This window comes from Podarcis bocagei (genome assembly GCF_964188305.1).
Source record: "Podarcis bocagei genome assembly, chromosome: 18".
In the NCBI taxonomy this organism is placed as follows: Eukaryota; Metazoa; Chordata; class Lepidosauria; order Squamata; family Lacertidae; genus Podarcis; species Podarcis bocagei.
Window position 1 is genome coordinate 7,536,026 of NC_138144.1, and position 22,220 is coordinate 7,558,245.

A 22,220-nucleotide genomic window follows, 5' to 3' on the forward strand; every position below is an offset into this window, starting at 1 on the left:
TAAGCTTGTGGAGTACCGAGAGAGGATGGAGGAGAGATTTAACGGTGAGTACTATAAGCACAAATTTGTGAAAGAAGAGGGCAAAGCGAGCCACGTGTCCCCACCGTTACCTGCACAGAGCTCCCGGCTTCAACCGGCACCGGATCCCACTGGGCTCAGCCGCGCCATAGCAGCAGGGGTCTGTGGCATCATTGCCAACATCGCATTCCTCTCCTGGGTCCATAATCCGGTTCCCGCAGATGGGACGGTCTGTTTCTGGAAGCAAAATGCCAAAGAAGAGGTGGTGGGGAAAAGATGCAGTTCTGGGATGTATCCAGCCTCATGTAACCAACGTGCTTAATCCTAATTAATGCATGAAGGGGTTAAGACCATAGAGTAAGCTGTCCTGCCAGGCTTAGCTAGGTCACACACCCCTCGAGAGCCAGCGTGGTGTAGTGGTTAAGAGCGGTGGACTCGTAATCTGGTGAACCGGGTTCGCGTCTCCGCTCCTCCACCTGCAGCTGCTGGGTGACCTTGGGCCAGCCACACTTCTCTGAAGTCTCTCAGCCCCACTCACCTCACAGAGTGTTTGTTGTGGGGGAGGAAGGGAAAGGAGAATGTTAGCCGCTTTGAGACTCCTTCGGGTAATGATAAAGCGGGATATCAAATCCAAACTCTTCTACGTACCTTACCAAACTATTTGTTCTCCCGCTTCCACCATGTGAACCCTACCAATAAGGGGTCTAAGCTGGGGGCTCTAACCACCTGGCTTTCGCAAGCCATCTTTGTGTTTTTATACATATGATTTAGAAACATTTTACCATTTTGGGAACCTAAATTAAACTGCCTGCGTTTTTTTGCTGCTGCTATATGGAAAAACACGTGAATCTGACCTTTGGAAAGTTTGTAAGTAAACCATTTGTCACTCACCAAAAGTGGTTTCTTTCTATGGTGAAGGAAGGGGAGGAACTTTGAGAAGGGGATATTTTAAAGGTCTAACAACCTATATTTCCACAATTTACTTTGCTGCATATTTTAAATCTCTGCTGGAGCTCTCTCACAAAAGAAAACTTGCCCCAAACCTGGATATCCAGAGAATTCTCCTTTTATTTTACCATAATCTATAGTATTTTTACTTTTAACCAAATATAAACTAACACATTGGTTCTCACATTGCCTGATTTCTTAGGATTCATCCACACTTTTGCTTGACCCAGATTCTGGTTGGATTGTGTCCTGATTAATTCCCAGGGGTCTGAGAGCTTTTCTTTTCGTTTCACAGCTGTGCCTTGCGAAAATCGGATCGTACCTGCAGAACTGGATCTTATAGGATGTGCAGGAAATCCAAAGAGATATAGAATCATAGAGTTGTAAGAGACCCCCAAAGAGCATCTAATCCAACCTCCTGCTATGCTGGAAAAGATATTGTTTACTGAGCTTCTCAGTAAGTCCTACTCAGAGTAGACCCATTGAAGTCAATGGGCGTGGCTAACTGAAGTTTGGTCATTTCGATGGGCCTACTCTGAGTAGGGCTTTAGTTCAATATAATGCTGTGTGCTTTTCAAACTGCACTGGCTCCCGGTAGAGTACAGGGTCAGATTTAAGGTGCTGCTTTTGACCTTTAAAGCCCTTCACGGCCTAGGACCCTCGTACCTACGGGACCGCCTCTCCCTGTATGCCCCACGGAGAGCCTCAAGGTCCATAAATAGCAACACCCTAGTGGTCCCAGGCCCTAAGGAAGTTAGATTAGCTTCAACCAGAGCCAGAGCCTTTTCAACACTGGCTCCGGTCTGGTGGAACTCTCTGCCTCATGAGACCAGGGCCCTGCAGGATCTGATTTCTTTCCGCAGGGCCTGCAAGACAGAGTTGTTCCGCCTGGCCTTTGGCTTGGAGCCAATTTGATTCCCTCCCCCACTCTCTTTTTTCATTTCCTTCTCCTCCTGCGATGAGGCTACAATTTAATATTTTAATGTTTCAATTTTTTAATGTTGTATTTTAATTTTGTTTTTAAGTTGTAATCATTCAACTTGTTTTTATTATTGCTTGTAAGCCGCTCTGAGCCCGGCCTTGGCTGGGGAGGGCGGGGTATAAATAAAAATTATTATTATTATTATTATGGAAAGCGCATGTGGAAAATTGCAATGATTTCAATGCAAAATTTTATGTGTTTAAGAAATTAATAAATCTGCAGACAGTGGAAAGTGGACTGAAGATTCTGTTGGGCCCCGTGGAAGGAAAATAGCCTGATCCACCCCTTCCTACCTTTGACAGCCCTAAATAACTCATTCCCCTACCAATTCAACCAATATAAGGCAGCGGGTGTAAACAAGTACCCAAAGACAGTCAGGCTCTCTCACCAACGAAACAGTTGTCCTTCTTGAGCCTCAGGAGGTTTGCAATGTAGGCGCGGCTACAGGGGGAGAATTTGTCATTGTTGAATTCTTCCCCATCCGTGGCGTAGCTGAACATCAGGTACTTCCCCTTGGTGGTGTCGATGTGGAAACTGGAACACTCTTTGCTCTCGTCGTGCTGAAAAAGAAACACCCTCTTCGTAGTAAGTTCATTGATCCCCTACTGGTGAGGCTCCTCGACCTCCCGCAAAAGCAAAAATTTAACCTTTTGCTGTTAGGCAGAGATCAGAAGAAGAGCTGGATGGTCGCCAGATTCTGTGTACAAATCTGTAGGCGCAGACCATTGCCCAACTCAAAATAGTCTGGCATGAAAATCCCCAAACTCGGTTCCATGGGTGACTCCGAGTCAACTCCCTGAGATAGTTTATTGTTGTACATTGTTTCTAAATTTATTGTTGTACATTGTTTTAATTGTCTGTTTTAACCATATTTGCACATCAGTCTCTAATGGTGGGAGTGTCATCTATTTCAGAGGCTTCTACTCTGCAGCCTCTTATAGTTGTTTTAACTGCGAGTTTTTTAGTTCTTACAGTTAAGTTTTAACTGCATGTTTTTATTTGTTTTTTAGTTCTTATCTGTTTTAATTATCAGTTTTTAATCCATCCATTATCCATGTTTAATCTTGTATTTTATTCAGATGTTGTCCTTATTTGCTCCAACATTTATTAGTTAAAAATAAAATAAAATCCTAACTGCTATTTTATTTATATGTTGTTGCTTTTTATCCTGGTCTGTGACCGTAATAAAGTTCATTGTCATTGTCAAACACCCTCTTCAATTGTGTTCTTGCAGTGTGCCAGAACCAGGAGAGGCATGAAAAGAGTGGAGCAGAGGCTGGCTGCATGCAAGCAGGCGCAGTCTCCGATTGCTTGGGGAAGCCCTGGAGAGCAGGGGATTTAGGCAGCTGTGGGGAGGTGGGGACTTCCATGGGGCGGCAAGACCAGCCAGGGATGAGCTGCTTTCCTCATTCGACACTGCCAAGTCTGTGCAGATCGTGTCCTTGCTAATAAAGAGTTAACTCCGACTTTGAGCCATGTGTTTATTATTATTATTATTTATACCTGCCCATCTGGCTGAATTTCCCCAGCTACTCTGGGAAGCTTCCAATCGAGTGTTAAAAACAATACAGTGGTACCTCAGGTTAAGTACTTAATTCGTCCCGGAGGTCCGTTCTGAACCTGAAACTGGTCTTAACCTGAAGCACCACTTTAGCTAATGGGGCCTCCTGCTGCTGCCGTGCAATTTCTGTTCTCATCCTGAAGCAAAGTTCTTAACCTGAAGCAATATTTCTGGGTTAGTGGAGTCTGTAACCTGAAGTGCATGTAACCTGAAGCGTATGCACTGTATAGCATTAAATATTAAAAACTTCCCTAAACTGGGCTGCCTTCAGATGTCTTTTAAAGATAAAATAGCTGCTTATTTCTTTCACATCTGAAGGGAGGGCGCCACTACCGAGAAGGCCCTCTGCCTGGTTCCCTGTAGCCTCACTTCTCACAATGAGGGAACCGCCAGAAGGCCCTCGGCGCTGGACCTCAGTGTCCGGGTAGAACGATGGGGGTGGAGACGCTCCTTCAGGTCTACTGGACCGAGGCCGTTTAGGGCTTTAAAGGTCAGCACCAACACTTTGAATTGTGCTCGGAAATGTACAATAAATGCATTTATTGTAGGGTTGCCACGGCGTGGAGCCTGAATCAGCAGTAAAAGGTCAGCTTGCGCTTTGCTTTTCGGACGACTCAGCATTGCCCGTTCTATCTCAGCTCAGCACCCAGGACGCTGGACTCATCACGAAAGGAAACGGTGTGGGAAGCTGGCTTTGTTTCTTTGTTTTCCACGCTGGAAAAGCAACAAACTCACGTAGGCACCCAGGCTGTGTCCGAGCTCGTGGGCAAGCGTGACATGGATCATCCTCGGAGGAAGGAGCTGTCCATATTTCTGCAATGTGATCAGCCCCGTGTTCATCGAGACCTCCTTGTCTTGGAAAGTGCGCTGCTTTGAGCAAATCCCTCCAGAATCACCTGGGAGGTAGATAAAAAAAGGTAAAGGACCCCTGACAGTTAAGTCCAGTCACGAACGACTCTGGGGTTGGGGCGCTCATCTCGCTTTACTGGCCGAGGGAGCCAACATTTGTCCGCAAACAGTTTTTCTGGTTCATGTGGCCAACATGACTAAGCCGCTTCTGGCAAACCAGAGCAGCACACGGAAAAATGGTTTACCTTCCCGCCGGAGCGGTACCTATTTATCTACTTGCACTGGTTTGCTTTCGAAGTGCTAAGTTGGCAAGAGCTGGGACTGAACAACGGGAGCTCACCCCGTCATCGCGGTGATTCGAACCGCCAACCTTCTGATCGGCAAGCCCAAGAAGCTCAGTGGTTTAGACCACAGTGCCACCCATGTCCCGGGAGGTAGATATTAACAAGGAAAAAAACCCCAAACTCGAGAGATCAGGGACATTGGAGGTCAGACTATCAGGCCACGGAGCTCAATATTGTCAACATGGATTGGCAGCGACTCTCCAGGATTCCAGGGTCTTGTTCCAGCCTTGCCTGGAGATGATAGGGAACAAACCTAAGGTTCTTCCTTTAAAGATAATGTAAGATTTGTGAGGCAGAAGAAATCAAAGAAACATGGAAAGAAGCCTTAAACATCAAAAGTGGGGTCTTGGGGGGGTGAGAGAGAAAAGACTTATCATGTCCCCCTGTTCTCTGAGCCCCTGTCAAAAAAACCCAGCCTGTTTTGTGGTTCTAAATGTGTGTATGTGTTTAAAACCCTATCCTCTTATTTATTGTTAACTTATTCTCGTTTGTGTCGCCAGTGTTTTGGACGTGTTGTTGGTTTGTATTACCGTATTTTTCGCTCTATAGGACGCACCAGATGATAGGACGCACCTAATTTGGGGGGGGGGGGGACAAGGAAAAAAAAATCTGAATCCCAGAAGCCAGAACAGCAAGAGGGATCTGGCTTCTGGGAAAGCCTCTTGCTGTTCTGGCTTCTGGGATAGCCGCTGGGATAGCTGGTCTAGCTTTGCACGAAGCCTCTGCAGGGCACGGGGAGCCTTCATCCCCGTGCCCTGCAGAGGCTTCGTGGGGCTATCCAAAAGCCAGAATAGCTAGAGGGTGCACTGCGCAGCGCTCCCTCTAGCTGTTCTAGCTTTGTGCGAAGCCTCTGCAGGGCACGGGGAGCCTTCATCCCCGTGCCCTGTGGAGGCTTCTGGGACAGCCCGCGAAGCCTCCGGAGGGCAGCGGGATGAAGGCACCCTGCTGCCCTGCAGAGGCTTTGCGCCGCTAACCCCGAAACTAGAATAGCGAGATGGAGTGCTGCGCAGTGCTCTGTCTCGCTGTTCTGGCTTCTGGGACAGCCTGTGAAGCCTCCACAGGACAGTGGGGTGCCTTCATCCCGTTGCCCTGCGGAGGCTTTGCGCAGCCACCCCCAAACTAGAGGTCCCGCTGCGCTCCAAAGACTTCAGGTGGCTATCCCTGAATCAACGTGTAGCCTCTGGAGCGCGGAGGGAGCGCTCCCTCTGCGCTTTGGAGGCTTCGCGTTGCTATCGCTGAAGCCAAGGAGCCTGCATTCGCTCCATAGGACGCACAAATATTTCCCCTTAATTTTTGGAGGGGAAAAGTGTGTCCTATAGAGCGAAAAATACGGTATTTATCTAAGATTTATTTGGTGATGGGTGGCGAGTTATTAACAGAGCAATAAAAAATTATCCACATAGGTTGGTCTGTGGCTGTATGTTCATGTTCTTCCTTCCAAAGACAAAGACTAGGGCTGTTGAACTGCCTCTCTGCTCACTCACCAGGTTGTCCGTTGAAAGCGATGCCCAGAACTCCGCTGTAATCCCTGTCGGTGAGCAGGAAAGCTAAGCAGTAACTGTTCCAGTTGGCTTTGGAGTGCATCATCAGGAGCATCTCTGGACTGATGAAGGGCGACTCTGAGCGGTCCTCCTCCTCCACGATCTGCGAAAGAAGGATAAGACACACCTGAGCACGTGACGCTGCTTTAGTATTTTGCATTGATTTACAAAGTCCAGAAACAACTTCGACCCAGGGCACCTCAGGGACTGCCTGAAACCCTGCACAGAAACACAGAGCCAGTGTGGTGTAGTGGTTAAGAGTGGTGGACTCGTAATCTGGTGAACCGGGTTCGATTCCCCGCTCCTCCGCATGCAGCTGCTGGGCCAGTCACGCTTCTCTGAAGTCTCTCAGCCTCACTCACCTCACAGAGTTTTTGTTGCAGGGGAGGAAGGGAAAGGAGAGGAATGAATGAATGAATTTTATTATTTCGGTCACAGACCAGTTCCAGCCCACATACAATATCAAGGAAGTCATAAAACATAATAGGGATACATTTGAATCTGCAATTAGGTATAACAGGGACAATACAGATATTCAACAGTTAAAAAATAAAGAAATTAAAACTTAGTCACTAGCATATAACCTAAAATTATCATTTAAAACCTTAATCATTATGATAGCACAGCTTGTTCCCTACGTTTTATGGCAATCGCACAGAATTTGGCTACCCTTAACGTGATCTCAAGATCCTTGTCCTCTACCAGGGATTTTAGACACTGACGTTCGGATTAATTTGGAGATTTTTGCAGAGCAGGGGTGATAAATACCGAGCATATATCCCCGTAGAAACTCTACTAAGAAGAGAGCTGTGCTTACGTTGATGGTCTTAACTTTGAAGTCGATGTTCCCGATTCCATCAAATTCTGCCCCTTCGTAAATGGCATTTACAGCTTTTACGTAGCTGGCAATCTGGTGGGAGAGAAAGGCAGAGAGAGATGGTAGGGCTAGGAAAGACTCTAAATAGCCCATACTGTAGCCTTATTAGACCTTACTGACTGGTGGGGTCTGCGTTGCTCCCGGGAGGGAGAAAGGAAGTCAAATGACACCGAGGTTGATTCAGAGAAAGTTTATTCTGCTCTCCGGATAGCAGAAGGCACTTGCGTGGTCAGTTCACAGCAAGTCCAAAGAAATGAGAAATTTCATGCAGTATATATATCCTCCAGGCACCCTCTTCCCGCTTCCCCAGGAATCCAGCCACATCAGCTTATACACGCAAGTTGACATCACAGATGTTCCTGCTCCGGTACTCTTAACCATAAAAGGGTTTTCCTGTTTTAGTACTCTTGACCATAAAAGGGTGTCCTGTTCCTGTTCCTATACTCTTATCTTGGAGCAAGAGGTCACCAGCTCTAAGAGCACTCCTGGCGCCGTTCCCGGGTCTCTTGTCAGACCTGACAAGGTCTGTGGTCTTTGTGGTCAGGCTGTAAGACCCAGCTGTGCCATCCCTGCTCTACTTTGGAACGGACAAGGCCACTCATTGCCGTCACAGGCTGATAAGGGAGAGGGCTTTGAGCACTTGTTTATACAGCTGGGTTTTCTGCTTATACATTGACTCAAGCTCAAGCTTCCTGAGCTTGAAAAGCTCAAGTTAATGCATCTTAGAAGTGCTCCCTTGGAGGAGGAAAAATTGGGACTTTGGGTCCCATTTCAAACTGGCTGCACAGAAACCCATTCCTTCAATACCAGCCATAGAATCACAGAATAGTAGCGTTGGAAAGGGATCCCAAGGATCATATAATCCAACGGAATCCAATGCAGGAATCTTGTGCCCTACGTGGGGCTGGAATCCACCTTCAGAGACGAAGAGTCGCATGGTCTGCTGACGAATGACCTGTATTGTCTTGCTCAGTATCAGCTACCTCCCCATGTGTTCCTGATTAAATCAACCCTTCCTTTAGAATCATGAGGACCAGATCCCTTGGCCACACAAACATTACTGGCGTAAAAGGCAGCTAGGTCTTAGCTCCTCTGAGTTATTCAAGCCCCTTCGCCACGGCAAGGCAGCGATCGACGCCTGCTCCTTGGGAGAAAAGCAATGACAAACCTGGACAGCATCTTATAAAGCAGAGACATCACCTTGCCAACAAAGGTCCGTATAGTTAAAGCTATGGTTTCCCCACTAGTGATGTATGGAAGTGAGAGCTGGACCATAAAGAAGGCTGAACGCCGACGAATGGATGCTTTTGAATTCTGGTGCTGGAGGAGACTCTTGAGAGGACTGCAAGAAGATCAAACCTCTGCATTCTGAAGGAAATCAGCCCTGAGTGCTCACTGGAAGGACAGATCCTGAAGCTGAGGCTCCAATACTTTGGCCTCCTCATGAGAAGAGAAGACTCCCTGGAAAAGACCCCGATGTTGGGAAAGATGGAGGGCACAAGAAGAAGGGGATGACAGAGGACGAGATGGTGGGACAGTGTTCTCGAAGCTACCAGCATGAGTTTGACCAAACTGCGGGAGGCAGTGGAAGACAGGAGCGCCTGGCGTGCTCTGGTCCAGGGGGTCAGGAAGAGGCGGACACAACTAAGCGACTAAGCAACAACAACAACAGCAAGGTCTCACCTCGGATGGAGGAGAAAGTTGGTTCGGCTGCATCTATCCAAGCTTGCTCCATCTTCTGTGCAACAACCCTTTAGATATTTGAAGACGGCTCTCATATCGGCTCTCAGTCTCCTCTTTTCCAGGCTAAGTCTGCTGAGCTCCCACTGCCGTTCCCCCTAAGGCTTGGTTTCCAGGCCTTTGATTCCCCTCCTCTCCATACCTTCCGCCTTGTCAATATCCTCCTTAAACAGTGATGCCCAGAACTCTCGGTGGGGTCTGACCAAGGCAGAATGGAGCAGGACTCGTGACTTCCCTTGATCTGCACACCTGTAAACATTGGCTGGAGAACTGCTTTGCAAAATCCTGATAAGCTTGGATTTTGGTTCTCGTATTCCCAAAAGCATTAAGTAGTCTTTAAAATTTTTAATACCATGGGTTTCCCCATGACTTTTCCTTCAGCTCAAGTCACAGAATTGGTGGTGTTGAAAGTCCTGGCTGCACACTTGCCCTTTGCTCAAAATGATTTTTTGCAGATTATGGTGTAAATTAAAAACTTACATCAAGACCGTTACAAACTTTGCCTCTGTACACAAGACAATCTTTGTGCTGATCTTTTTTTCTTCAGAAGGACCTTATAAATAATATAAGTTTAGAGCCAGTCTTTGGCACACTTGCCGTTATACCATGCTGTTGCTTTCTCCAACTTTATCTAGGTAAAGGTAAAGGGACCCCTGACCATTAGGTCCAGTCGTGACCGACTCTGGGGTTGCGACACTCATCTCGCTTTATTGGCCGAGGGAGCCGGCGTACAGCTTCTGGGTCATGTGGCCAGCATGACTAAGCCTCTTCTGGCGAACCAGAGCAGCGCATGGAAACGCCGTTTACCTTCCCGCCGGAGCAGTACCTATTTATCTACTTGCACTTTGATGTGCTTTTGAACTGCTAGGTTGGCAGAAGCAGGGACTGAGCAACGGGAGCTCACCCCGTCGCAGGGATTCGAACCACCGACCTTCTGATCATCAAGTCCTAGGCTCTGTGGTTTAAGTCACAGCGCCACCCGCGTCCCTCCAACTTTATCTACAAGCGAGCTAATGCCAGGTAAATTCAAGAGATAGCCAAGGACTGGCACTCTTCTAATAAAACCAACCACCACAGGGGAAAAGTTCCTGAATAAGAAGTCATAAATTTCAAGGACCATTCCTATCAAGGGCCAGCCAATAAGAACTATAAGTACACCACCCAGAAAGAAACCTGTGGCTTTCACTTTGTGTTTCTGGAAGAAAAATCTGAAAGTCCTTTCTAAACCAATCACAAAAGCCAGACCAGCCACGAATAAAACATTCCCAATAGCCAAAAGTGCTTTGTCAAAAATTAGGATCATCCCAAAGAAAAGGAAAAACACTCCAAAACCTGTGAGACCCGTTCCAGTTTTCTGAGTATCCGTGAGGGAAAACATGGCGACGGTGGGAGCAGCGCGGAGTGCGCACTACGGTTCTCGTATTGTTTTTGGAAAATTGCAAATTGGATAAATCCAGCTTTAAATGAGAATGGAATCAACTTTCTCTACCCACCCCCCGCCCCTGGTTAAGAGGCTTCCTTTGTAGATTCTGGTACCTGGGCGATCACGGCTTCGATGGAGCCAAACCTTCGGTAGAAAAGGTGGTCAGCATGAATGTGCAGCAAGCAAGAGGTCTTTGAATAATCCACGCTTCTCTTCCGCCGCAGTAAATGCTCTAGATCCTGTTGTGGAGAAAAGGTGAAGCAGGGAGATAGACCTTGTGGGGGGCCAGACTATATTTTTTGGGGGGGGGGGAATGAACGAAATCCTATGCCCCACAGATAACCCAGAGATGCATTTTAAATAAAAGCACAGATTCTACTCATGTAAAAACACACTGATTCCCAGACCGTCCGCAGGCCAGATTGAGAAGGTGATTGGGCCACATCCGGCCCCCGGGCCTTAGTTTGCCTACCCATGTGTTAGATCCACATGCTGCGCATATTCCATCAATTTTAAGTTGCCATTCTTCTTCAGTTGAGACTTGTTTTCCACTTTGGGGCTAACAAAACACAAGCCAGAGTTGTTGCATACCTAAATAACCTTTTTTGACACCTGGGAATTTCCATCTGAGCTATCCCCAGGAAAAAGGACTCTAGTTTTTGCTTTTTTAAGTACCGTATTTTTCGCTCTATAAGACGCACCAGACCACAAGACGCACCTAGTTTTTGGAGGAGGAAAACGAGAAAAAAAATATTCTGAATCTCAGAAGCCAGAACAGCAAGAGGGATCGCTGCGCAGTTAAAGCAGCAATCCCTCTTGCTGTTCTGGCTTCTGGGATAGCTGCGCAGCCTGCATTCGCTCCATAAGATGCACACACGTTTCCCCTTACTTTTTAGGAGGGAAAAAGTGAGTCTTATAGGGCAAAAAATACGGTACTTTTATAAACCCTGCCACCCCAAAACTAAAAAGCCCCCTTTCTCAGCTTTTAACCCTCACCTTTGCTGTGAGCTTTTGCTGGAAATCCTGCAGGTGCCGGTGTGTCTGCCGAGCCAAAGTCACGGATTCAGAATCTCCCCAGAGTTGATAATCTAGCAGTGGGGAAGGGGGGAAAAAAGCATAATGGTGCTGCAGAGTCTCAAGACAAGAGGGAATCTTTTCATGCAGCGGAATTCCTCGGGCGGATCTTTGTTTTCGAAGTCCAGCAAGCACTTGGGTTTTGTTTTCCTCACACACAGTCGAGATTGAAAGCAGACTTTCTGTCCCCTGAAAAGTGCTTTGTGGGGAACTGGCTTCGTTCCAAGAATTACCGTATTTTTCACTCTGAGGACGCACTTTTTCCCCTCCAAAAATTAAGGGGAAATGCATGTGCGTCCTATGGAGCGAATGCAGGCTCCTTGGCTTCAGTGATAGCAACGCGAAGCCTCCGAAGCGCAGAGGGAACGCTCCCTCCACGCTCTGGAGGCTTCGCGTTGCTTTCGCTGAAGCCTGGAGAGTGAGAGGCGTTGGTGTGCACCGACCCCTCTCGCTCTCTAGGCTTCAGGGGTAGCCACCTGAAGCCTTCGGAGTGCAGCGCCAGTTCCCGCTGTGTTCTGGAGGCTTCAGGTTCCTTTCACTGAAGCCGGGAGAGTCTTGCACTCCAGGCTTCAGCGAAAGGAACCCGAAGCCTGAGGAGCACAGCGGGAACTTGCGCTGTGCTCGGAAGGCTTCAGGGATAGCCGCACGCAGCCCCTCCGGCAGGGAGAGGCTGCACGCAGCTATGGCTTCTTTAGCCCTGCGCAGCCTCTCCCTGCTGGAGGGGTTGTGTGCGGCTATGGCACAAGCCAAGACAGCGAGCGGGATGGATCTTGTGCCATATAGCTTGTGCCATAGCCGTGCGCAACCCCTCCTGCAGGGAGAGGTTGTGCGCAGCCTGTACACTGCTCTTTGGAGCTGGGGGGGGGGGGAAATAAGATTTTTTTCCTTGATTTCCCCCTCTAAAAACTAGGTGCGCCCTATGGTCCGGTGCGCCTTATGGGGCGAGAAATACGGTATAGCCTGCTGCAGACTGATGCTGCATTTTCCCACCTGCGGAGTGTTATGTCACCACACCTGCCCAGCGATGTTGTGCGTGGGTCTGTGCCAAGATCCGCCACATGCTCCTTCGTTCACCTGGGCATGCGCAGAGGAAAAGGTGTGGATAACCTCGCCAAGGGGAGGGTTTTCAATCCACCAGCCACATGGCAGGATCTAGAATCAATCTAGACCAGGGGGTCTCTGGCCACCCATCACCCCCAGTGCCCCCCTACTCCATAAAAAGCATAATTCATCAGACCAGTTTACATGACCCCCCCACTAAGGAATATGATAACACAATCTGATCCTCCGAGTCCCTTCCAACTCTCTGATTCTAAAATCTGTGATGTAGGTATGATGTTTGTGGGGGTGGTCTGGAGTTTGAGGGTGGGCAATTTAAAAAGTCTATGTAAGAGCTTACACACCTTTGTCCTGGGTTCTTCCTCTCTCCTGCGGGTGAGGGGAGCACCCTGTTGCAACAGTTTAATAAAGATCAGGCTTACTAGCTGCTTTGCTTCTCAATATTCTCTGGTTGGCCTGTTATTTTCTCCTACTAATAGGGAACCCATGTAAGGACTCTATATGGGCTCTTGGATACCCCAGAAGGGGGAAAGGGCAGAGGGACAGAGGTCAGTGTTGCCTGTGACACCCCTGATCACCATTCAAGGCACCCCAGGATGCAACTGCACACAAGTTGAAAGCCACTGACCTAAGTCACTCTCATGATGGATGAATGAATGAGTTGGAGAGGTCTGGCTGGAGGAAGGCGACCCAGCAGATTCGACGTAATAGGTGCCGTTCTGCGTCCGGATGAAGCCCTCAAAGAGGCCGTTGATGATGGACCCATGGCACGAGGAACCTGGCTCTCCTGTGGGAAGGTCAGCAGGGTCATTAGCGCAGGCTGAGCTAAAATACACCCATCCAAACATTATACAATACAATACGATAATCTTTATGGTCATTGTCCCATACAGAACAAGAAATTGAAAAAATCTACATCAGACGTTAGGGACGCAGATGGCGCTGTGGGTTAAATCACAGAGCCTAGGACTTGCCGATCAGAAGGTTGGCGGTTCGAATCTCCGCGACGGGGTGAGCTCCCGTTGCTCGGTCCCTGCTCCTGCCAACCTAGCAGTTCGAAAGCATGAAGTGCAAGTAGATAAATAGGTACCGCTCTGGTGGGAAGGTAAACAGCGTTTCCGTGCACTGCTCTGGTTCGCCAGAAGCGGCTTAGTCATGCTGGCCACATGGAAGCTGAACGCCGGCTCCCTCGGCCAATAAAGCGAGATGAGCGCCGCAACCCCAGAGTCAGCCACGACTGGACCTAATGGTCAGGGGTCCCTAATGGGCAGCTATCCCAGCTATCCCAGCCTGGTTAACCCCCTAAAAACTCTGATACCCCATAATTAAATACAATATACTCCCACAGAGACTACCTTACACTGCGTTTAAAACCAAAATCACATTTGGATAGAAACTGTTTCTCAGGCGGCTAGTCCTAGTCTTTATAACCCTGTACCTTCTTCCAGAAGGCAGAAGCTGAAAGAGAACATTTCCGGGGTGCGCACTGTCCTGCGCTATCTCTGCAGCTTTCTTATGGCACCTGGAAGCATAGATTTGATCCAAGGTGGGAAGAGTGCACCCACTTATTCTCTCCGCAGTCTTTACAACCCTGGACAGCATTGTTTGCCCCCTGAACGTGCAGCTACCAAACCACACACACAGACCATAATTATGTGACCCATGTGCAACTCTGCAAGCTGCAGGCATCAGGTGGGATGTCCTTGGACTCCAACTCCCATAAGCCCCAGCCAGCATGGGCAACACTCAGGCATGATGGGAGTCATAGTCCATCTGAGAGAGCCAAGGGCTCCCAGTCCCTGAAGTTGGGCAAGCTTTGTAAATCTGCATCCATTTTGCACAATTTATTCATCTTGATTCATTCAAAGCGCTGTGCACACCCTGCCCTGTGGGATTTTCCCAGCCTTTGCCCCAGGACTTTGCAAGCACAGTTTCACTGCCTTAAGGACCAGTGGCGTAGCGTGGGTTGTCAGCACCCGGGGCAAGGCAAGTAATTTGCGCCCCTTAACCCGTGGATTTGCGCCCCCTAACCCTAACTCCCAGATGTTGCGCCCGGTGCGGCCAGCCCCCCCTGCACCCCCCACGCTACGCCACTGTTAAGGACTACAGAAGCTTGTTCTCCCCCTCCTTTTAAAATGAAAGCTCAAATTCATTAATTTCAAAGCGTCTGCTCTGAATAGGAGTTATGTGGAAAGCAGACTTGTCTGGAATTCTGTTCCGGTAGAGAGAGAGAAAGGCAGGTGGGAGACACAGAGAATACATTATTTTTCTATCCCCTTTGTGAGGTGCTGACTTCTTTCCAGACCAATTTAAATAAAAAATAAAAAATTGTCACCTTCCAGGATACCAGAGTAAATGAAAGAGAGGTTCGTGGGCCCGGCGTCACCATTTCTCCTGGTGATCTCAATGCCTCTTGCAAAAACACTCCTGTCCCTCCATAGTCTCAGTCTGAAGACCCTGAAACACAGTTTTGACACATGCATTTAGCTTGTGGAACTCATTGCTTGATGTGGACACCAGAGTGAATAACTTTTGTTGCATTTTTTTTTTAAGGGACAAATTGTGGGGTCTCTCCATTGTCCAGATGGCTTACTCTATATTTGTTATAATTCCTCATAGCAATCCCATAGCAATCCCTACATTGAACGGATGGTGTTACTGTACCTCCGGTAGGCTTGGAACTCGAGCAAGATCGATCTCCCGTCTCCTTCCTCCTTGGCCTCTTGATGCATCTTCTCCAAAGCTTCTCTGTCGTAAGAGAGCCTCTCGTGGCGCTTGATATAGGCCCTTGGGTGTGCAACTGCGCTGGCTTAAACCGAGAGGGAGAGACTCAAAGGGGGCTTTGTTGGGATGGCAGGAACTGAGGATCAGAATTCAGTTGGCTGGTTGCCAAACATCCATCAATATCCCTGCTGCTGATAGCACCAAGGGTCTCTCTCCTTTTCAGACTGAGGGCCACGTTCTATCTCGTACATCAGCTGAGACCCTACCTGTCTCGCCAGAGTGGTGCATGCTCTGGTCATCTCCCGCTTGGACTACTGCAATGCACTCTATGTGGAGTTACCTTTGAAGGTGACTCGGAAATGACCACTCATCCAGAATGTGGCTGCCAGACTGGTGACTGGGAGCGACCGTTGAGACCACAGAGCACCCGCCTTGTAAGACCTACATTGGCTCCCAGTAGGTTTCCGAGCACAATTCAAAGTGTTGGTGCTGATCTCTAAAGCCCTAAACGGCCTCAACCCAGTAGACCTGAAGGAGCGTCTCCATCTCCATCGTTCTACCCGGACACTGAGGTCCAGTGCTGAGGGCCTTCTGGCGGTTCCCTCACTGTAAGAAATGAGGGTCCAGGGAACCAGGCAGAGGGCCTTCTCGGTAGTGGCACCTGCCCTGTGGAGCACCTTCCCATCAGAAGACAAGGAGTTAAAGAACTACACAACTTCTAGAAGACATCTGAAGGCAGCCCTATATGGGGACGTTTTTAATGGTTGGTGTTTCGTTGTGTTATTCTGTTGGAAGCCACTCAGAGTGGTTGGGGCAACTCAGTCAGATGGGCGGGTACAATAAATTGTTTATTTTTATTTCCTTCCAGGCAACCTTCCATGGAAGGGTGCGGAGCAGGCCCAGGGAGGGGGAGTTTCATGTTAAGCTCTGGATGGAGTTAAGCCCTTATTCCACCTTAAAGGTAAAGGTAAAGGGACCCCTGACCGCTAGGTCCAGTCGTGACCAACTCTGGGGTTGTGGCGCTCATCTCGCTTTATTGGCTGAGGGTGCCGGCGTACAGCTTCCGGGTCATGTGGCCAACATGACCAAGCTGCTTCTGGCGAACCAGAGCAGCGCATGGAAATGCCGTTTCCCTTCCTGCCACAGTGGTACCTATTTATCTACTTGCACTTTGATGTGCTTTTGAACTGCTAGGTGGGCAGGAGCAGGGACCGAGCAACGGGAGCTCACCCCGTCATTGCGGGGATTCAAACTGCTGACCTTCTGATCGGCAAGTCCTAGGCTCTGTGGTTTAACCCATAGCGCCACCTGTGACCCTTATTCCACCTTATTCTACCTTATTCTAATATACATGACTCCTGCAACAACTTCCTGCTGTCTCAAATATCTTTAAAAACAAACAAAGAAAGAAAGAAAGGCTATTGGAAGTTTTCTGCCTGAACTTTGATAGCGGTTGCTATGTAAACATACATGGAGGGGTGTTTTTTTTGACAGGGGTACAGACTATGGAAGTAATGTGAAATATCTTTGATTCATCGAGAGCATAATAAAAAAACAGAGGTTCGTGGGACATAATCCAAGGGAAGAGAGCAAGTGGGAAGAGAGAGATGGTATTAGAATCCTACCTGAGCCAGGCGTTTGGGAAAGAATCACTCTCCAAAAAGGGAAACTTAAATACCAGAAAGCCAGCATGGTGCGAAAGAGACCTCTTTTCCTTCTTCCGATTAGGGTGTGTCGGAATTCAGAGAAGGTTCGTCATTTGAGGCAAAGGCATCACAACACAGGAAGGGTCTTGCACAGGCATGTTTAACTGGAAGGCTGCAGCTTGGGCTGGTGATAGTTGAGTTCCAGCTCCTTGCTGCCAATACTGGGCAACTGTGGTGTAGCATTAAAAACATAATGTATGGTGTGTTAAGGGAGGCGTTAGTACCTCTGGTGGGGGGACAGTCTGTCCACCTTTGGTCCCTACCCTGCACTCAGCTCTCACCTGTGGCTCCTAGCTGTCAGCAGGTGTCAGTGGCCACAGTCCCAAGAAATGGCTTTCACTGGCCAGCAAAACCAGGTGAGGGCAGCCAATGGATCTCAAACCCTCAATTCCTCCTAGGAGGTTTAGATTCTAGTATAAGAGGCATCTGAACGAAGTTCCTTTGTAAGAGCATGGCCTGAGCTGGCCAGTTAAGTCCCGCCATTTCTCTTCAAAAGTTGCATTGTTTTCTCCTAGTAAAAATGTTTCATGAGCTGCATACTATTTTTGAAGGAACGTGGGTGGCGCTGTGGGTTAAACCACAGAATCTAGGACTTGCTGATCAGAAGGTCAGCGGTTCGAATCCCCATGACGGAGTGAGCTCCCGTCCCTCGGTCCCTGCTCCTGCCAACCTAGCAGTTCGAAAGCACGTCAAAATGCAAGTAGATAAATAGGTACCACTCCAGTAAACGGCGTTTCCGTGCACTGCTCTGGTTCACCAGAAGCGGCTTAGTCATGCTGGCTGCATGACCCGGAAGCTGTACGCCGGCTCCCTCGGCCAGTAAAGCGAGATGAGCGCCGCAACCCCTTCCCGCCGGAGCGGTACCTATTTATCTACTTGCACTTTGACGTGCTTTCGAACTGCTAGGTTGGCAGGAGCAGGGACCGAGCAACGGGAGCTCACCCCGTCGTGGGGATTCGAACCACCGACCTTCTGATCGGCAAGTCCTAGGTTCTGTGGTTTAACCCACAGCGCCACCCGCATCCCTACATTGTCCAACCCCCTGCATTGCAGGAATCTCAACTAAAGCGTTCATGACTGATAGCTATCCAGCATCTGATGTCATGCTGTTACCAGACTGGTCCATTTCCCACTTCATCTGTTTGCCCCCGATGGGGGCCCTTCTATGGGGCTTGCAGGTAGCACACTCCATCTTCAGATGGAGCTCAATATGCCAGTGTGTGTGTGCTTTGGCTGATGCTAGACACATAGGATTGCCTTGCTCTGTTCTGGACCCAAGTGGTACGACTCATGCAACACGTTGGCAACTAATATACACACAATAATTACCAAAATAATTATACATTCTTTATCAATCTTCTGAAATATACAAAACCTTGCAGAAAGGCACAGAGACTTACAAACTACCCCACCTACGATGAACTTATAATGTCTGGTTTCAATGGATTTTTCAAGTGCTTAACTCAGTCTTTTGTTTTCTTTATATTTTCAGGTAAGTTCATGAAGGTACCAACAAAGTTTGGTGTTGTTCACAATACAGCGGTACCTCGGGTTACATACGCTTCACTAACCCAGAAATAGTGCTTCAGGTTAAGAACTTTGCTTCAGGATGAGAACAGAAATCGGGCTCCGGCGGCACGGCAGCAGCAGGAGGCCCCATTAGCTAAAGTGGTGCGTCGGGTTAAGAACAGTTTCAGGTTAAGAACGGAATCTCCGGAATGAATTAAGTACTTAACCCGAGGTACCACTGTACTGAGATGCTAGTGAAGTTGTAGGCAGGGTGCCGGCGTTTTGCACCCGTTTCACCCTGGCAGTCCAAGTAATCAAGAGGCTGCTGTTTACCCCGATGGGGGCCCTTCTATGGGGCTTGCAGGTAGCACACTCCCTATGCAGTTTTCCAGGCTTCTTCAGTGGTCTAATCTCAAAGCCTTGATACGTATATTGATATTCAATTTCATAAAGAATACTATTTCTTGGCTTAAGTTTAAGAGACTGATTTGCTTAGCAGCCGAGGAGCTCAGTATGCCGGGGTGTGTGTGCTTTGGCTGATGCTGGAGAGAAAGGCTTGCCTGGACCCAAAGCTATGCGGCTTGGGGTTTTCCTGGAAACCTCCTAATGGGGAAAATCTACTGGCGTGTTAAGGCTGTTAAGGCTGTCTTGAGAAACAAGATTTGGGCTCCACTTTTAAGTATGGTGGTCTGGCTGGAGGAAGCATTGTCCTCATTGGATTAGAGCATCTCTGAGATCTGGTGTTTAATATTAAGGACTATCAAAAAATCCGGCAGAGAGGAAGTGAGAGACAATTAAGGGCCTCGGATGTGAGATCTCCAGGCTGATAGCAGACTAAGACTGTTGGACATTTGTTGGGGATTGAAACCGGGAAAGGGGATGGGGTGGGGTTTGGGGATCCAAAGGGTGTGTAAATATAATCTGTCTTTTTCTTTAATTTGTTTTGATATCAGTATGAAAAGTGGGGAATTCGTGGAAAGGAATTTGGGTCGACTTTAGAAAAAAGGATTTAAGAATGAGTACTGAGGTATAAATTTTGAGGTATATAAGGTAAAATTGGGTTTTTTTTCCAAAAAATGAATCAAGTATAAAAAGGTTAAAAACTGGGGATAAGAACTTGTTGAATTTACAATCTAAATGGGAATATAAGAAGGGGAGGTTTGGGGAAGTCAGGGAAAGATGTTATAGAAAATAAGGATTTCAAATTGTATGTGTTTTTATTTTTTATTTTTGTTTTTTCTTTTTTGGCTTTTGAAAATGGAAAATTCCTAATAAATATTTATTTTTAAAAAATGCTGTGAACCCTTTGACCTTATGCTTATTTACAAGTAGACAGACAACTTGTGTATGATTTACCGTATTTTTTGCTCTATAAGACGCACTTTTTCCCCTCCAAAAATGAAGGGGAAATGTTTGTGGGTCCTATGGAGCGAATGCAGGCTTTTGCTGAAGCTTGGAGAGCGAGAGGGGTCAGTGCACACCGACCCCTCTCGCTCTCCAGGCTTCAGGGATAGCCGCCTGAAGCCTCCGGCGTGCAGGGGAGAGCAAGACTCTCCTGGCTTTAGCGAAAGGAACCCGAAGCCTTTGGAGCGCAGCGCCAATTCCGGCTGCGCTCCAAAGGCTTCAGGCGGCTATCCCTGAAGCCTTCGGAGTGCAGCGGGAACTAGCGCTGCGCTCCAAAGGCTTCGGGTTCCTTTTGCTGAAGCTGGGAGAGCAAGACTCTCCTGGCATAAGCAGAGAGAGAGAGAGCTGTGCAGCGCCCCTTCAGCGAAGCGGGGGGAGCAATGTAAGGGGCTCCGTTTCTCCTGCCGCTTCGCTGAAGGAGCGCTGAGCAGAGAGGGGGAGAATTCCCCCCCCCCCCGTTCTCCCCCTCCTATGGTCCGGTGCGTCCTATAGAGCGAAAAATACGGTGCTTGCATGGTTACAGCTTTGCCCAGGTGGTGTGAAAACAAATAATGGAAAGGGAAGGAACAGTTGGGAGAGGTGGTCCCGAGATTTCATATGACCTGTCTGGAACCCTGTAAGAAAGGCTTTAAAAAGCTCTCCCTGCGCTGTTTTCCTGGTAAGGAAAGTTTTTGAGCTATCCGTCTTGCTTACTGGGCTTTGGGAAGATTGCATAGGCCTCTGGGAAGCTCCCACAGCTTCCCAGAGGCCTCGCATGACCTCCCCAGAGCCTATTAAGTTAGGGGCGGTTCCAAGGGGTCTTCTTGACTTTGTGTCAGCCTCCATTGACCTTCATTCGAAGGAAACCGAACCAGGGAAAATGTAGGCACTGCTTGGGAGGGCAACAATACTACAGTGGTGCCTCACAAGACGAAAAGAATCCGTTCTGAGAGTCTCTTCGTCTAGCGGTTTTTTCGTCTTGCAAAGCAAGCCCATTGAAGGATTAGCGGATTAGCGCTATTAGCGGCTTATCGGATCAGCTGATAAGCGGCTTAGCGGCTTAGAAAAAGGGGGGGAGGGGAAAAAACCCGCAGGAACTTGCAAGACATTTTCGTCTTGCGAAGCAAGCCCATAGATTCGTTTTGCGAAGCACCTCCAAAATGGAAAACTCTTTCATCTAGCGAGTTTTTCGTCTTGTGAGGCATTCGTCTTGCGGGGCACCACGGTATTTCATGTGCAAAGTACTGCACTGTTCAGCTTTGCCTTGTCTTTCACCCTCACAATCCGGCCTTCAGGATTCCCACCAGACCACACCCTTCAGTGGCATTGCCACATCCCCTCCTCATGCGCCTGGCTACAATGTGTGCTTAAGTCAGGGGTCAGCAAACTTTTTCAGCAGGGGGCCAGTCCACTGTCCCTCAGACCTTGTGGGGGGCCGGACTATATTTTGAAGGAAAAAACCCCCACGAATGAATTCCTAAGCCCCACAAACAACCCAGAGATGCATTTTAAATAAAAGGACACCTCCTACTCAGGGAAAAACACGCTGATTCCCGGACCGTCCACGGGCTGGATTTAGGCGGCGATTGGGCTGGATCCAGCCCCTAGCTTGCCTACCCATGGCTTGAACAGTGACACCACCACCAGCAGTGGGGAGGTGGGCACCGGCGCAACAGCACGAGTGTCGGATTGGTGCCACTGCTTAGCCTACAGAGCACCAATCAGAAACCTCTGACCAGTGTCCGGGATTTTGCTTCTGACCCTGACCAACATGTGGCCTTTGGAAGGTTCCCCATAAGGACTGCAGTCCTGGAGGCGGAACATATTTGCCACCACCTACCGTACGTGCTTCTCCGGCATGTTTTATGTATTGTTATAGGATTGGGGTTTGGCTTGGTGTCCGAGGGTCACTCCCCACCCCAACTTGTCCCCAAATCTACCCAACCAGGCCTTTTCCTTACATGGCAAGCAGAAGAAACATGTCAGTTTTTGCAGACACACTGGGTTATATCCAACATGAGCCGTACTCAAGAGTAAGCATTAAAATTGACACACCTGACTTAGGCCTACCAATTTCAATGGGTACTCAGAATAGAACCACTGAAAGGAATGGATTTGAATTTCCACAGGTCTGTTTCTGGGCAGGAGTAACACTGGACACTGTCTTCAACTTGCTATCGAGGTCTGCACTTCGGAAAGATCCTGCTTCAGACAAGCTCCACACGTCCCAAATTGAAATACTTTACTGTCACTTGTACAACTTGTTTGCAGTGAGATTACACGAGCACCCCCCCCAGCTTAAGTCTTAATTCCCCTCGTTTACTGACGCACACCCGCCAAACCCGAAAGTCAGTTCCCCTGTTGTTATCTTTTCATTCAGCAGTCTAACAGCCCACGGATAGAAGCTGTTCTTTACCCTGTTGGTGCGACTAATCGTGCTTCTATATCTTCTGCCTGAAGGCAGGAGATCAAGAAAGTGCCA

At 48.4% G+C, this 22,220-nt stretch overlaps 1 protein-coding gene and 1 pseudogene across 5 annotated transcripts in view; both read right to left on the reverse strand.

Annotated features, from left to right (window-relative positions):
* LOC308577500 (disintegrin and metalloproteinase domain-containing protein 10-like) overlaps positions 1 to 16,870 on the reverse strand; it is a 29,555-nt gene extending 12,685 nt beyond the window's left edge. For 2 of the 4 annotated variants that reach the window (XR_014003636.1, XM_081177737.1), the window contains exons 1-11: positions 16,766 to 16,870; positions 15,081 to 15,225; positions 14,752 to 14,873; positions 13,045 to 13,203; positions 11,280 to 11,371; positions 10,397 to 10,522; positions 7,061 to 7,153; positions 6,187 to 6,346; positions 4,245 to 4,405; positions 2,337 to 2,508; positions 111 to 255 (exon numbers count right to left, since the gene is read on the reverse strand). Coding sequence is in view for 1 of the 4 variants with exons in the window: in XM_081177737.1 (XP_081033863.1) it covers positions 111 to 255; positions 2,337 to 2,508; positions 4,245 to 4,405; positions 6,187 to 6,346; positions 7,061 to 7,153; positions 10,397 to 10,522; positions 11,280 to 11,371; positions 13,045 to 13,203; positions 14,752 to 14,873; positions 15,081 to 15,225; positions 16,766 to 16,832 (1,442 nt within the window). In the remaining 3 variants the exon portion in view is untranslated. The remainder of the gene's footprint in view (positions 1 to 110; positions 256 to 2,336; positions 2,509 to 4,244; positions 4,406 to 6,186; positions 6,347 to 7,060; positions 7,154 to 10,396; positions 10,523 to 11,279; positions 11,372 to 13,044; positions 13,204 to 14,751; positions 14,874 to 15,080; positions 15,226 to 16,765) is intronic. The other 2 variants (XR_014003637.1, XR_014003635.1) reach the window with 2 other exon arrangements.
* Positions 9,094 to 10,320, reverse strand: LOC308577719 (vesicle transport protein GOT1B pseudogene; annotated as a pseudogene). The gene has a single exon. The product of its transcript is annotated as a vesicle transport protein GOT1B pseudogene (transcript).
* Positions 16,871 to 22,220: the final 5,350 nt, after the last annotated feature.